This window comes from Styela clava, chromosome 11, assembly GCF_964204865.1.
Source record: "Styela clava chromosome 11, kaStyClav1.hap1.2, whole genome shotgun sequence".
NCBI classification, from domain to species: Eukaryota; Metazoa; Chordata; class Ascidiacea; order Stolidobranchia; family Styelidae; genus Styela; species Styela clava.
Window position 1 is genome coordinate 16,987,447 of NC_135260.1, and position 17,200 is coordinate 17,004,646.

The following is a 17,200-nucleotide window of genomic DNA, read 5'->3' on the forward strand; positions in this document are numbered from 1 at the left end:
GATAAATATGTAAATCCCATGTTATATCAATGAATAAATACATAAATAACCGCACCCCTCTCGGCGACTGGTTCATATTCTGTTCTGTAGATACGTTTTCTGCCTAATAGATATGCATTCCCAATAAGCATATGCTCATAGTTGTATGCTTTCAGCGTACCATACTTCGAAACCCAAAACCAAATATGTATTGAAGAATTACAGACCTCAATACGGCCAATTTCGCACCCGACTCGGCTGAAGCAAGGGATTTTGGCAGCGAGCAATGCGTTTTCTTAATATGCAACGAACCATTTAGCTGGACGACGTAAAAATGCAGGGAACAATACCAAAATGAGCAAATCTTTGCAAGTTTCCACTCATTGTATATATGCTCATTGGTTTAAGCATATCCTTCTATTTACCCATTTGGAACAGAGGTGATTTGCAACACCCCCGTCCTTTCCGGTTGGAATTGGAAATAAATTACCCGCCATGGCGATCTCGGCTAATGCTAAAATCGTTGTTTAGTGGCTACAGTCCCAGACGCAAAGTTAAAGTTGTCATGGTGCTCAACTATAACGGCCCGTTCACACTGACGCATAGGTTTGCGTTGCGTTGGGAACGGAATCCAACCCAATTGCGTTGAGGGTGTTCATACTTCGAATGCGTTAACGCAGCGTGCTACGATTCACTTGTTACGTAACAATGGCGGGGAAATTTCGTGTCATCTGCGAAATAAATTTAACTATCGAAAACCTAACCAATTATTAATTACCCAAACCCGAAAAATGGATGTTGCGAAGTTAATAGAGTTGGTTAGAGAGAAGGATTGTTTGTGGTTGGTTGGGGCGGTAGATTACCGGAACAAAATTTTGAAGGATAGAGGTTGGCGAGGAAATGGTAATAGGGGGTAAGTTTATGTCGCACTTCGGGTACTGGAGAAGACAGTCATTTTAAGTCAAATTCAACCGAAAATAACAGTACCGGTATTCTTGTTTTAACAGTGAAAGAATGCAAGACAAGGTGGAGGTCGTTGAAAGATAGGTTCAGGAGAGAGTAGGAGTGGGGCAGGGGGTGGATGTACAAAAAAAATGGGAGTTTATGGGTAGCTTAGAGTTTTTAAACTCGTACTGCGAAAGCAGGAGGTGGGGAAAACATTTTTACTCTACCCATACGGTATGTCATTAGCACAAAAGCCCTATTTTAATTTTTACAAAGACTAAATAAAAGTTCATAAAATATTCCATGTCATACACTCCACTAAGTATACTGATATGTCAATAAAATGAAATGACACTTTCATAGAAACAAAACTCTTTTATTTGAAACAATGTATAACAATAAACTGAAAACTTGCACACATTGACGGAACAAGATGTGCAACTTCAACCTCGGTATATTAATTAGTAATGTTTATTGCGTAACAGTGTATAATGATCTGATCACCTTCAAACTTGGTCATTTTGCCATCCAATAGCTCCTTGGCCACTAAAAAAATCAGTGTACTATTCCCTTGTAGCAATCGCCCGGGAGGTTGCACGACCCCCAATCTGTGACAAACTTCTCAGTAATGTATTGTTGTCAGCTTCTGAGGAAGCTTCCTGCACTTCTTCTGGCTGATTTTCTTCTTTCCCAAAAAAGTTATGGATGCAACAGGTGGCCTTCACCACCCCATCAGCATTTGTATGCTGAAGAGGCATTACTCTATGGAACTTGTTAAACTCCTTTGTCGTACTTCTAAAATATACCTTGAAATATGCAGGTCGCTGCAACCGTAATTCCTGTACCAGTGCACGAAATTCACCTGTTTCAGTTCAGAAAAAATTACCAATTTAGCCAAGCAGAATTTGTCAAATATTAACTTAACTCAAAGAAATGGAGAAAATCCCTTTATTACCTGCTTTATTTCACAATTAGTTATACTTTAAATTTGTTAATAAGAACAGCTGGAATATATCTACGCACATTAGATAAAATACTACAAAAAACAATAAAATTCACACAAACCAATAACACATAAAGACAGAAAGAGTACACATACCATGACAGATAATAACACAAAAGAACTAGACATCTTCTTGACAAACACATGAAATATTAGCTCACCCCTGTTAGAAAAAATTTATAAAAGCAAATTTCTGTCATAATAACATATACATAAAATACAGCAATCGATATACTTATCTGATAATATTCCAGTATCTGTCAACAATTTCCCGAGTGCAACAAATAGACAGACATACTAAAACAATGACATTGACTCATACATATTGATAGGCTATGACAGTCGGACAGTACACAGTATGACAAACTAACAGGCAGACAAACATAGAAAATTTAAATCACTTACCACAGTACCAAATGTCTATTTAGAGCATTGCTCCTGTGCCTCTTAGGGCAGCATGAATTTAAATAGAAAATATGTCACCTTACTTACAAGCTGTTACAATTTTGATAAGCTTGTTCAAAGACTCACCGGCTTCCTCTCGTTTTCTCAAGATGGGGTGCACCCACCATCGCGTTGAATATCGTGTACCGGTACAGGTATTGCTTTTCTTTCACGGCGGCGCTTTGCCCATAGCATGATTCCAAGTTTTTGCTGATTTGATAGACTCATGGTTTAAACAAGATTGAATTAATGAAGGATATTTTAAAGACAAATCTGAAAAATGAATATCACATGTGAATACACAGCATACAGTACAGCAGTAACCTGTACTGTACCTCAAACCTGGGATCTGCGCACTGTCAGACTCTACCGTACCGGTACGGTACTCACCGTACGATCCCTTTTAGTTTATGCGCATAATATAGTCCACTGTACAAAGTAAGTTTACGAACCACGTACGGTATCGTCACTCTGGTTGTATGGATAAACTTGTATACATCCAACTGTTCAATGAATACCGTACTGTCAACCCATCATCACTCTCGGACATACCGAAGTCATACGACGAAAATAGCGGAAGCACCAAATCAGAATTCAAAAACGGCGGGCAACGCAGCGTCATCGCAAAAAGAATTGTCTTCCAATGCAATGCGTTAACGCAGCAACGCACGATTAAGTTAAATAAACAAGGTTTTAAGGTGCGTCAACGCAATAGTGTGAACATATGTGAACGGGCCCTAAATCGGCAAGAAATTAAGTGAATGCTTGTTGCTGAAGTGAAGAAGTTACCCGCGGATAATGTTGAAGCTATGGTTGGTTAACCGAGAGTTATTTTGCTATCTGATATCCGGATAATACTGTGACGGTTAACCGGATAATAGAGCGCGGCGGTGTGACTCATTGTGCTGAGCGTAAGGAACACGCTCGCCACAGCACCTCCGATTACTCTGCGTGGGTTTGCAGGTTCGGATCCCATGCGGGGATGGTTATGTGCGAGAGGATTGCTGGACTCCGCGCCGCCGTAGGGTGGTCTTCGTAACCCCTGGTCGCCGGTCGGTTACGGCTTCCTCCACCATCAGGTTCAGCCAGCATGCTTCCGAAAACAAATAACTAACTAATCCCATACCTGTCTTGGAATGGTAACCGGATGAGAGGTCGTGGTTCGCCATACGGTTAAGCCGGCTTTCCTCTCTTCCCGGGATGACTATGTAAAGAAATCTTATCCTATATGCGCATTAGTGATTTCTATATTTTTTGCGACTGACATCTCCCAGAGCATATATATAATAACAACTTTTATTCACACTATACTCTGCCTATATTTTAGCCATCCGTGGAACGCCCGAGTGAACTTCATTATTACATGCCGTTCGATTTTTATGATATTGAAATTGTACATCATAAAGTACCCATCCCCATCCTTACGCAAGAGTTTTTGTGACAAACAAAAGAGACTGCGTTGCATGCATTATATCAAGCTAGAGTAATTTTGAACCGGTGTTCCGTGAGAGACCTTCATCTGTTCCGCGTCTATCCGCTGTCCCCAAATTTGTTTTGCATTCTGGCTTATTTTATGACAACAAAAAGTGATCGAAATTCACCTAGCACCAGGTTTTCAAGAGGATTCTGTTACGTGTAATAAACCATAAAAACAACCTCGAATCAGTCAGTGATGAAATACAAGAAGTACAATTTTTTACGCGCGAAAGAGTTATTTTATTTATGTCCTAATTTTAGAAACATTGTTAAAAACTGACGAATGACACATAAAACCGAGTCAATAAGTCTTAAGCGGCCGCCTGAATTTTAATTTTAACGTGTTGCTGATTGGTCACCAATAGGTAGTGAACAAATCCATGCTCGGGTAACAATAACTCTCTTCAGCAATAACAAAATCTCGTTTTCAGTTTTAAAGACACCAGACGAAGATAGCTATTTCAAGGCGGTATACCAGTATTATTTATAATGCATACCGCACGTTATATAATACTGACGAGAAACCCACAACCGTTGAAGAAGAACTACGTGTTTGCCTTCCCTGGGCGCCAACCAAAATGAGGATTCGTGCTCATCTAAACAAACGCATATATAATATTAATATTGTATTGCTATTAAAGGCTACAAAAAGCCCGTTTTAAATATTTCTCATTCATATTTCAGCGTACTATTATTATTTATTTCCTTTATGACTGCGTGACTTTATTAATGTTCAGAGGTTCGAAAATCACAACACTCAGCGAAAGACGGTTCCAAACAACGCGTTACAAACATGCAACATTTTTGAAACCTCGCGACGAAAAAATCAACATTTTAATATGCTTTTAAATACAAACACAACACAAATGGGCACTCGTGCGCCCGAATACTTTGAAATATACTGCCTAAGATCAATCATTACGTAGTGTTGATTTGAAGGTTATTTTTCGTATACAGCCTAATAATTCTAGCGCCATGTGATAGTTCGTTTGAGGGAATAATCGTACAATATACATTCACACATCTTACAAATGGGGCTAAAGCCGCTAAACAAAAATATCTTCTAATTTCAATATTTTTTTATATTTGGGAAATATTTTATTCCCAACGATTGAAAGGATTTTATGGGCGCCAGTGGGTTGATCCAACGAGTGAAACTGTGAAATATCAGAAATTCAAGTAAATCAAACAACAAGCGAGATCAAAAGGGGATAGAATATCCTAGATATGATTCGAATGGAAAATAACAGAATGCACTTGCCGTGTATTTTGCTTCCCTGTCCCCTTTAGTAATAATAATGTGGGTTTATTGTATTTCATCGCATAATATATATATATAATTCGTGAGTGACGCTGGTTTTCAACTTGAATTACCGATCTTCGCCACTTCTGCTCAAAGACAGAAGTAATCGGGATAATGAATTAATCAATGGAAATTCAAAATTGTTTTTACATTGCGATAAGCTATACGTTTCTTTACTGTAATACGACTGTGGCCTTGTTTGAAAAAACTGTCAATCTGTGCATTTCAAACCAACAACTACCCTCTGCGAGAACTGCCCGTCGTTTACCGTTCTCACAACCAAAACATTTTAACTGGTGTCCTTTATTCGTGTATAAAAGTCGAAATCTTGCTTATTGCAGCTAGGTTACGATAAAACACTGGAAAAAATACATTTAGTCATTTTATTTCCATATTTTCTTGGCAGTGAAACCAAAACAGAGAATGAAAATCTTCTCGGTTATAATTGAATGTATCGTAATTGCCATATTTGATAAGTTTTACGATTTAATTATTACGAATTGTGATAAACTAAGTTTGAAACATGGAGCACGATTCAAAAAATTTACAAACAAATTTACAAATAGAACTGAAGAGTACATTGGCCAAAATATGTCTGTAATGATTTAACTACAGGAAATACCTTAACCTTTTTATCAGATTGAAATAATAATTGAAAGCAAAAATATGAATATTCGAAATCTAACTTGTGTCATTTTGTTCAATTTCAGATGAGCCTGTTTACTAATTATTATTTTATTACAAAAACTACATTTGGTAAAAGATATATAATGTGATTATTTCTATTTGTCCAAACGATCTTATAGATTACGAATAATGTTTTTAAAACTGCTTAGGTCTCTGGGCTATCTTCGGATGCTTCATTTTCGGTGACTGAAACAGTGATTTCTCCTGCAGAAAACCAGGTACCAGCCTCTCTAGAGTATTCAATACTGAAGTGGACCTAAAATCGAAAGAATAAAATTACGTGTACAGACAGAATATGATAATTTGAAAATCCTGACTTCGGTTTGATTTTTTTCAATATTTGTTGTTTAATTAATTGTTTTGTTAACTCACACAGTATATTTAAAATTAAAATGATGATAATGAGAAAATATTTGGAATTTCGGACCCTCGTTCATAATTGTAATTAACACGATTTTGTAGAAAGATACCTCGTTGTGATCACCATTGCCTTGTTCATTCCTGAATCCTGAAACTGTGTATGTCGTATCCTTGCCATCAACAACTAGTTCGCTGTCTCCACCCGTAATCTAAAAATGGGTTTACATAGTGTGATTGGTTACAGAAAAAAAATGATACTGGAAAAATAAAAAGATATTGTTGTAATATCTTACGTTAAATCTGGCAACAGCTGCTGGAAGAGTGATGGTAAGAACGTCTCCCTCGTGGAATCCGCTTCGTTTAAAAACATTGGAGCTGGCCTCTTTTCTAAGGTCGTTTTGGGGAAAGGAGTAGACGGACACTGAAAAAGTTACAATTTTAGTATGTTAGTTACAAAAAATTAAACTTTTAATATATAAGTAACAAGATATTTTGGAATATCACACTCACTACGAAAATGGTCTGAAGAATTTGTTGTACTGCATGTATACGTGTGAGTTCATCGCGTAACAATATTTACAATTAATAACTGAGGTAAAACGACACGAAGCAACCATTAACAATCAATTACGGCGATGAAATTCAAATACGGAACGTAGCGTTACAACAGTTTAGTGTAGTTGTTATGTGAACTAGTCCATGCAGTAATTTAATTTACAACGCAGAGCAATACATGTTTGTTTTAAACTTACAGTCTTCTACATCGCTTGGGTCACATTTAAATTCGATATCGGTGAGATTGAAAATTCCCTCCCGATTGAAGATAATGAGAACAGTTAGAGTTCCATTGATGAATTCCCAATTAGCTGGGGCGGCAATTTTGTAACTGCCTTCAATAGGGCTGCTGTCTTCTGGGACAATATGGCCGTTCGTTACCTAAAACAGGATAATATAAAAATATTTTTTTGGAAATAGAACCGGTTTTTGACGGACACAATATAAAATTTTTTCTGCCGTGCATCATCTTCCTTAGTTTAATTCATAAATCTACATTCGGGACATGAAACAACGTGTCCCAGTAATCTGTCGTTTGTAGTGTTTATTAATACTCCGGGAAATATGGTTGGATGCATCTATACACAATTTCAGTCGTTTTTCTTTAATCGTATATATAGATATATAAATTCAATCACCTTGCAGCCAAACTTTGTCATATAGGTTCAAATATTAACATTACACTTACATGAAAAAGATTGACTGCTTCTGGAAGTTCAGCCGTGCAGCTACCCTCTCCAACATCGGAATAAGCAAAATTGACAAGGGCACCAGCGTTTGAGTCTTCATTTTGTGGCCATTCAGTATTGACAGTAAGAGCTGTAATAACAAATTACGATAATGCAATGATTTTTTGTCATGATTCATTAATAAGTTGGTAACAATTTTCTAGATTTTGGAATGAAGTATAAATATACTATCTTGTCAGCGCAGGTAGAGTAAATCATATTGTCTTGCTTATTGTTTGTGTATATATTGTTTTTATGTAAGCTTATGTGCCTAATTGCACGAAGCTTTGAATTTCAAACTAATGTTCTAAACTTCCTATAAGTCTCTAAACTTGTATATGATATAGTTCGATCTACTTGCATCTTGTCCGAAAACACCTCCCAATAAAGCAATGATGGCAATTATAGCAATCTTCATGTTGTCTACCTATGACATAAAAAGATAAATTTTGAAAAAAAAAGAAGTTTGGTGAAATTACAATGATGAAGTTATTCATAAAAATATATTGTAAAAGTTTTCTCAGTATCCTTCAAATCTTAACTTTCGATTTCAATTTGTTAACCACTCCGTGACTATGTGTACGTATGGTGAGGGATATTTTTACACTGAGCATACATAGCCGCAATTCTTGCTACTTCTGAATTGCCATTATTTTTACCGCATATCAATTTATAATTCTGTTTCAATTAAGGTAATAAAACCAATATATTAAAGCAAAAGTTCTTACTTAAACCGGAATATATCAGTTTCAACTGCGGACATAAGTTGACGCAATAAAAATGCAAAAATAATGCTAAGATGAATAACATAGTATGTTAGACAAAAAATAATAATCACGCAGCTTTTGAGTCTTTTTATTCAAAATAGGCCATACTTTTCTTCTTTTGATTAAAATATATTTTGACGTAAAGCACTCAGTATAGATTTCATGTGTCCATTAAACACAAGAAAATATGTGTCCAGCTTTCTATAGTTTCTATATCAAATACATCGACGAATTAAACGATTATTTACTCAAACTACCAACCTTTTCTATTTTGCAAGTTTCGAAATAAAAAATATCCAAATGCTTGGGATCCCGGCTGTATGTTGCAACAATCGGCGATTTCCTAACTTTCGTTTTGAACGAGTCAGACTTGTGGAGAAATGAGCGGGTGGAAGTCGTATTTATACAAAACTCGAGCTCAATTTTTCCTTTTTCCCAAAAAAAAAAACATGAAATATGATTCTTTTCTTTAAACAGAGCTGACGTTGTTCAACGTGATAATTAGACGAAACCTCATGCGGGAAGACTAAACGGCTGTGTTCTCTGCCCCGCAGGCAAGACTAAACCAGAACCCAACATTAAGTCCAAGTTAATTGAAAAACTTGATTTGAGCATAATTTTGTTGCCTTTGGTCAATTTGTATTGCGCGCGATAGACCATGTTGAATTTTTTTTTATGGGATGCTCCCCCCACATCTGAATCTCGTTCCATCCGTAAATGTTGGGCGAAAACCAGAAACGCCGATTACCATTACTTCAACACTCAAGCCGTATTCTTACTTGTATTATGGAATCTTCTATTCTCATGATTAATTACTTCGAATGCAAATAATTTACATACTGATGACATTATATTGATGGGCAAGTCGCTAATTATTAATGAGATGAGATATTAATGAGATTCCATGAATGGCTTGATAGATCAGGCAAGATACTGTTGATCTGCAATCCAATAAATATATATATATATATATAAATATATTTGGTTTCTAAAATACATATTTTTCTAAAAAAAAAACATGAAATATGATTCTTTTCTTTAAACAGAGCTGACGTTGTTCAACGTGATAATTAGACGAAACGTCATGCGGGAAGACTAAACGGCTGTGTTCTCTGCCCCGCAGGCAAGACTAAACCAGAACCCAACATTAAGTCCAAGTTAACTGAAAAACTTGATTTGAGCATAATTTTGTTGCCTTTGGTCAATTTGTCTTGTTTTCTCAAGTTTTCAATTGCGCGCGATAGACCATGTTGAATTTTTTTTATATGGGATGCTTCCCCCAGATCTGAATCTCGTTCCATCCGTAAATGTTGGACGAAAACCAGAAACGCCGATTACCATTACTTCAACACTCAAGCCGTATTCTTACTTGTATTATGGAATCTTCTATTCTCATGATTAATTACTTCGTATGCAAATAATTTACATACTGATGACATTATATTGATGGGCAAGTCGCTAATTATTAATGAGATGGGCATTGCACTATTCCACTTTTTCCTTAAATATTCGGTATAAACTAGATCCGACGCAAACCTGAAATGTTCTAGGTCGAAGGATTAATTTTATCCACACGCCCTCGAATTCTGTGTAGGTGTAATTCAAGGTAAAGCCATCACGCAATGTCATTTCATAAGCGAGTTGAATATCAAGACCACGGCTATGACATAGATTGTACACGTCATCATGCAAACATGAAATACTGTAGATCTTCCACTTTCTGAGAATGATTTATTACACTATATTCTGTGGGAAACCATCGTTATGCTATAATGGATTCCATAATATTACTACCATGAATGGCTTGATAGATCAGGCAAGATCCTGTTGATCTGCAATCCAATAAAAATATATATATATAAATATATTTGGTTTCTAAAATACATATTAAATTACATAGTAAAAATCAACTTGCTGTTAATGTATGTGCAAACCTTCAGAAATGATTTTTTTCTCGTTGTAGTTTCCCATAGTCTTGGCAAGGATAGTAACAGGATGGGATAGGATAGGATTTACATATTTATCCCGGGGGAGAGGAAAGCCGATAAGACGGCTTATCCATATGGCGAACCACGGCCTCTCGTCCGGTTACCATTCCAAGTCGGGTATGTGATTAGTTTTTACTGTATTGTTTGTTTTCGGAAGCATGGACTTGGTGGTGGAGGAAGCCGTAACCGACCAGCGGTTACGTGAACCACCCAACGACGGCGAGGAGTCCAGCAATCCTCTCGCACATAACCATCCCTGCATGGGATTCGAACCTGCGAACCCACGCAGAGTAATTAGAGGTGCGGTGGCGAGCGTATTCCTAACGCTTAGCCCGTTGAGCCACACCGCCGCGCCAACAGCATTGATAATAGCTGAAACATTGACAATTTTTACCAACACGTTATATGTAATTAAGTAGTGTTTAAGATAATAATCATTTGAGCGATAGACGAATGACATAAACGAAGATGAAAACATAAATAGCAATAAACTGTGAATGAGCCCAAAACGTACACAAACAATGAGTAATTTTTTCTAAATATGGCTGGTTGTTGATCTGTATTAATTGACACGAAGTCGAAACAAAAGTGTTATCGGCATTTTTAAGAAATGTTGATTGGATATCTATAACGAAACTTTCCTTTTTTTTTTGCATGAAATGTTTCATAAAATGAAGTGAATTCGAATACATACTAACCAGTATCGACAAGCTTTTTTGCCTGAACCTCCATAATTTCTAAATAACATCAAATGAAACGAATTATTCAGCGAAAATGATTGCTAGCTAAGTTTACAGCATGGAGAAAATTTCATCGCCTCGACATACAATGGAATAATGCCTTACTAATGCGCTGATATATTACATAGCTAATATGACATTACTTTTCCAATCGCCCTGTTCGACGTTCAAAATACGTTAATGCATTCACGGCATCTCTATAAATATCCCTCTACAAATACCATACATATTCGTCGTTTTGTGTCCATTTCCCGCTTTGCTCGGTAAAGTAATGAAGTAAAAAATAAGAGATATTCGTTATCTACATAATGATATAAAGATTGGCAATTATTGTAAATTTTCAAAATGTAAAGTAAACGTGAACAAATGTAAAATATTTACATACCATCTATACAATCGTGAAAAATTTGCATTAACGTTTCCTGTGACAACTCAATATGTAATTTATTTCCTTGTTCCTCATACAATGTATCTTGCATTTCTGTAACTTTTGAATCCTTCGTAAGCTCAAAACGTTGAACATCTATAGGAACTCGTGTAGGGATTTAGAACAATACATAGTCAAATATATATCGGTAATTTAAATGCGAGATTAAACTTATTCCCGTAGAATTTTCGTACATTGCACCGCGTACACTACAGCTCATCACTACGTCGGATTTTATTGGACACGTCAGTGGACATAACTATCGTTTCAATATTATGTTGTTGTTCTGTGACACGTTTTTTAAAATTCGCTTTTCTCTTCGATTACCGGACCAATTGCTCTGAAATTTTCAGTGCTTGAAGAAAAAAATTTTCTTTAGAAGGCTATCAGTTTCATTTACGTCAAACGTGTCCATATATTTGAGCATAGCTCGCTTGTTTATAATGAGGAATTCCACTAAAAGACATTTGGATTTATTTACTACTTTTGCTGACACTGTTTTTATCTAACACCCTAGTTCGCAGTTGTTTACGTCTATTCAATTATTGGTTTGCTTTAAAACGGCTCGTGTAATCGTGTAAACAAATCCGAAAAGATAAACACAGTCCAATCATGTCCGTTTCAACAGTTTTAAATTAGAACCCACCGCACCTGCAGTTTGTTTCTTACAAGTCAGACGCCCGAACGATAACACAGTTCGTGTTTTTATCTTTTTGTAATAAGTTTGTGAGTGTAATAAGGGTGAACACGCAAATGTATATCTACGTGGTTTAAACCTTACTAGAGGTTTTGCATGCTTTCCCGATTTTCCCATTATTCTTTGTGTTTATGTTTTGTGTGTTCATTATTTGTTCTGTGCCTGTTTTTTGGGGGGAAATCAAATGATATTTGTTTTTACGAGTGTCCGTGCACAGAATTTACCAGCATAGTTTTGATTTAAGCTTGTATGTATGTTGAATCACTTTTTCACCAATGCCCAACCAGTATAGTTGTTTATAGCTTTTGTCTATCCTTGTCAGTCACCTTATCATTACATTCTACATGTTATCTTTGTATGAGATTGAGTTGGTCCTTTAAAAGTACGGCAGCTCGAAAGTTCGATACTTATGCGCGGTGTCCCCAAAATGGGATGTCCCACTTGTACCACGTACCCCACTTGTACCACGTGCCCACTCGTCCCACGTGTATCACTTGCTCCACGTGTCCCACTTGCACCACGTGTCCCACATGTGCCATTTGTCCCACTTGTACCTCTTGTCCCACATGTCACACTTAACGGATTGTGATGGTAAATAATTATGATGATAAATTAATTAATCCAATCGAGTTTCATTGTACTAAAATAGATTTTACGTCGTGTGATTATAACGGTTATATCTTTAAAATAATCTGAGTGGCAGCATTGAGCGGATCTGTGTTACAAGTACAGATTTCTCTAATTCGCAAAATGGCAAAAATACAGATTCTTAACGGCGATAACGAAGTGCAAAATTGCAAACATACATATCAAAACTAAATACGAGAATATTGGTCAGAGACCGAAGACTTATCGATCGAAAGTTAGGAGATCCCCCAAAACAGCGCTCTTACTCCATAGTGACACATTTGTGTCCCAACCCTAATTAAAAAATAACTCGCTAATTATACAACAACATTCATCCAAAATCAATAGGCTTCTGGTCCGACATATGATGAATGCACATGCAAAATCTGGAGCAGATTCAATCTCGCTTTCGTGAGATATCGCGTGTATCTAACAGACAGACAGACAAATACCTATGAACATACTTACCGATTAAAATCGAAAAGTAATAATTAGACAGTTTATCTCATGTGTTTATGTCCGCATATTACATCTGTTTTTTTTAGAGTAGCAATTTATTTAAAAGTCGCCACCGCGAGTTACGTTAGACACAATTAGTTAATTACCATGGATTGAATATTATACGCCACAGAAGAGTCTCACTGGAAAAGTCGTTTTTTTAACGAGCGAATAATCACGGCGACTGTTTTATGAGGAAAACGAAATATATATAGACAAATATAGGGTGAATGAAATGTATGATAAACGGGATTCGTGTGGACAAAATATTCGGCGAATGAGATACATGTGGACAAAACCTCTTAACGAAATGTATGAAGAGAAAACATTTCGCGAATGAGCTGTTGTTTCATCAGGGAAACGAGATGTATATGGACAAAATATCTGGCGAATGAGATATATGTGGACAAAACTCCTGAACAACATGTATGAAAAGAGAACACTTCACGAATGAGCTGTTGGTGGACAAAACATCTGTTAAATGGTATGTATGATAAATGCGATACATGTAGACAAAATACATATATATTGTACATGTGGACAAAACATTTGATGAATAAGATGTAAGTGTAAGAGTCATGTGATTTCAAACCTTATCCGTTAAACTTCTCCCTTATCAAATTTTTCAACCTTTTTATTCTTCCCCCACTATGCATAAAAACTACTGTATTAATTTAATCCTTAGATCTTTGTCTATTGCCCTAGTTGAAAAACCGATTTTGTAGAGTTCCAGTATTTTCTAATTGAATGTGTGCATTGTTTTATAGTAGGCAGAGCGAACTTTGGGAAATCAGTAATGCTACAGCAAATACGAAGCCGATTCCTTCTCAAAAGAACGAAGTTCCCCGCCAGGGATGAATTTTTTTCCCAGTTTGGAGAACGTGCCCCAATGAATGAGATATTTGTAGGCAAATTACGTAATAAATAATACTATCTTTAGCTATAGTATATGCTCAATCAGTCAATGCTCAATTGAAGCAATTCGTTTATTTTTGTTAAAAAGACGCATTTGTAAAGCAGACTAATTCCATCAAAAACATGACTTTATGTTCTTTGTAGTGAATGCGCCAAAAATATATGATCACAATGATTTAAGAAATTGTGATTGTAGTATTTTTTCAATTGGGCTAGTATCATTAAGTACGAATGACTTGAAGATGAAAAAATAAAGGAACATAGAAATAAAAAAAAATTGGTATAAAATAGTAAAAGCAATTGATGCTTGCAATAAAATAAAAAAACATTTCGGCAGAAAAAATATAAGGTATTGTAGTTACATATAAAATCGGAGAGAAAAATGCAATAGAATGATAAAAATATCATAAAATAATATGGTAATATTCATGTTAGATGGGGCAATCAGTTTTTGGTTCGATAGATAATGTCAACATCCAATCAGGACATTATTGACTTTTACATATCATATTAGTCTACAAACTACCTGTATCTACTAACCAGTATCGACAAACTTTTTTGCCTGAACTTCCATAATTTCTAAATAACATCAAATAAAACGAATTATTTAACGAAATTGATTTCTAGCTAAGTTTACAGCATGGAGAAAATTTCATTGCATTGAGTAAAAATTAAATAATGTTTTACTAATGCGCGGGTATGAAACTCCAAACTCATTTATATTACGGTTGAAATGATATATATTGAGTATTAAGGAATCCTCTTATATACCGACATATCACCGTTTTCTGTCCATGTCTTCGCCAGTTCCAGCTTCGTTCGGAAGGAAAAGTGCTGTAAATTAATGAAATCGAAAATAAGATAATCGTTATCTACATAATGATTTTAAGGTCGGCAAAAAAATATAAAGTTTCAAAATGTAAAGTAAACGTGAACAAATGTCGAATATCTACAAGGTTTTGGACTTCAAGATTGGTAATGAAGTCGTTGGTTGTGAGCATCATCTTGCTGACTATTTTTTCCGCTCAAATATCTGAATACGAATTTTGATGGCACGAAGAAATAGAGTAATTATGACATTTATTTTATTTATATCACATGAAAACCTAACGAAGTCCTGCCAAACTTTGCCAAAGGGCAGCAGGGCTCGTCTGCTCCTCGACAGAGCAGTGCCATAAAATCAAAAATTAGTTCCATGATATTCAAATATCAATCACCTGATTGAGAAAAATTCGAATTTCGATAAAATCGAAATTTGGGCTCTAACCTCTAATATATGCAGGCTTGTCCATGGAAGATTTTTTTCTGTCCCATCCCCATCCCATCCTGTTCGGATCATATACGATCTGATGTCTTGTTTGCAAAAATTTGGCTGAGCGACATCTTGGAAACAATGAAGTCATCGATGGAGACTGTCAACGCAACTGAAAGCAATCAAACAAAGAAGACCCAACTGAAGCCTGTGACTGAAAGTGCTAATGAGAGCAAACTCAATATTCGTGAGTGTAAATTTTGTGGTAGAAAGCACATTTTTGGTAGAAATTATTGTCCAGCGTGGGGTAAAGTTTGCAACAGATGCAATATGAAAAATCACTTTGCAGTGAAATGTCGACTGAGAACTAAATATAACCATGGGAACGATGGCCCAAATGCTGAATGTGTTGATACTTATCATAAAAATGACATTGTTATGTGTGAAAAAATTTATACCAATAGCAGTACCAATTTATCTCATAAGAAGTTGTTTACTCAATTATTGTTGAATAATTTTAGGATCAATTTTCAAATTGATTGTGGGGCAACTGTTAATGTTATTTCGAAAAGCCACTATATTAAAGCCAGCAACGACTATAAATTAATTAAACTAGTACCTACATCCGCTAAACTATCAATGTATAACAAGACGTTAATCTTGCCGTTGGGGAAGATTTCTTTACCGGTTTATAACCCGAAAAATGGTATATCTCATTTTCTAGATTTTATGGTTATAAAACAACCATTAGTACCATTATTGGGATTTGGGGCGATTCAAGAACTGAATTTAGTTACTGTCAATTATGAAAATATTTTTTGTACCATTTCCAAATCATGTAATTTTGAAAAATTTTCCAAGATGTCGCTCAGCCAAATTTTTGCCGAGTTTGCTGATATATTTACTGGCACGGGCAAACTTGAAGGAAAATTGAAACTGGAAGTTGATAATACTGTTACTCCAGTTCAAATGCCAGTGCGAAAAGTACCATTATCACTTCAAAGCAAGGTTAAGAATGAACTGGACAGATTGGTGAATGAGGGTATTATAGCCCCTGTAGATTGTCATACGCCATGGATTTCAAATTTGATTGTAGTATCAAAGAAATCGGGAAGTATTCGTTTATGCCTTGACCCAAAGCCTTTGAATAAGGCTCTTAAACGAAACAATCATCCAATGCCTACTATTGACGATGTATTGCCTCACTTGCACAAAGCAAAAGTATTCACCATTGCCGATGTTAAAAATGGTTTTTGGCATATTGAACTCGATGTTAAAAGTAGTTATCTGACAACATTTGGTACTCCATGGGGTCGCTATAGGTGGCGAAGAATGGCATTCGGACTTAAACCGTCCCCTGAAGAGTTTGTGCGCCGTCTGAACTTTGCTCTTAATGGTTTAAGTGGAGTTATGCCAGTTACCGATGATATCTTGATATATGGTGTGGGTGATACCATAGAAGAGGCAACGCTCGATAACAAGAAAAAATTTCATGATCTTCTACAAAGATGTAGAGAGAAGGGTATTAAATTGAACAAAGATAAATTACAATATATGAAAACAGAAGTTGCTTACTTGGGTCACGTTATCAGCAAAGACGGTTTAAAACCAGATTTGGCAAAATTGGAAGGTATCAGAGATATGCCTCATCCGACTGATAAACAAGGGGTGCAAAGAATTTTGGCTACTGCAAATTTTCTACAGCGATTTGCTCCGAAATTATCTCAAATTAGTGCACCAATCAGAGAACTTCTTAGAAAAGATAATGAGTTCGTATGGGACAAAAAAGTACACGGTACATGTTTCAAT

General features: G+C 36.0%; 1 protein-coding gene and 1 long non-coding RNA gene across 2 annotated transcripts; both read right to left on the reverse strand.

Annotated features, from left to right (window-relative positions):
- Positions 1 to 5,519: 5,519 nt before the first annotated feature.
- Positions 5,520 to 8,693, reverse strand: LOC144429741 (uncharacterized). The gene is made up of 7 exons (XM_078117932.1): positions 8,509 to 8,693; positions 7,838 to 7,907; positions 7,441 to 7,571; positions 6,950 to 7,133; positions 6,491 to 6,618; positions 6,308 to 6,406; positions 5,520 to 6,093 (listed from the first exon to the last, which is right to left on the reverse strand). Exons 2-7 carry the CDS (start codon positions 7,896 to 7,898, stop codon positions 5,983 to 5,985), a joined length of 714 nt encoding a protein of 237 aa, XP_077974058.1. The 5' UTR covers positions 7,899 to 7,907; positions 8,509 to 8,693; the 3' UTR covers positions 5,520 to 5,982.
- Positions 8,509 to 12,399, reverse strand: LOC144429742 (uncharacterized). Its single transcript, XR_013479054.1, has 4 exons — positions 11,361 to 12,399; positions 10,934 to 10,972; positions 10,591 to 10,607; positions 8,509 to 10,236 (listed from the first exon to the last, which is right to left on the reverse strand). It is a non-coding gene; the product is annotated as an uncharacterized LOC144429742 (long non-coding RNA).
- Between the last annotated feature and the right edge of the window lie 4,801 nt (positions 12,400 to 17,200).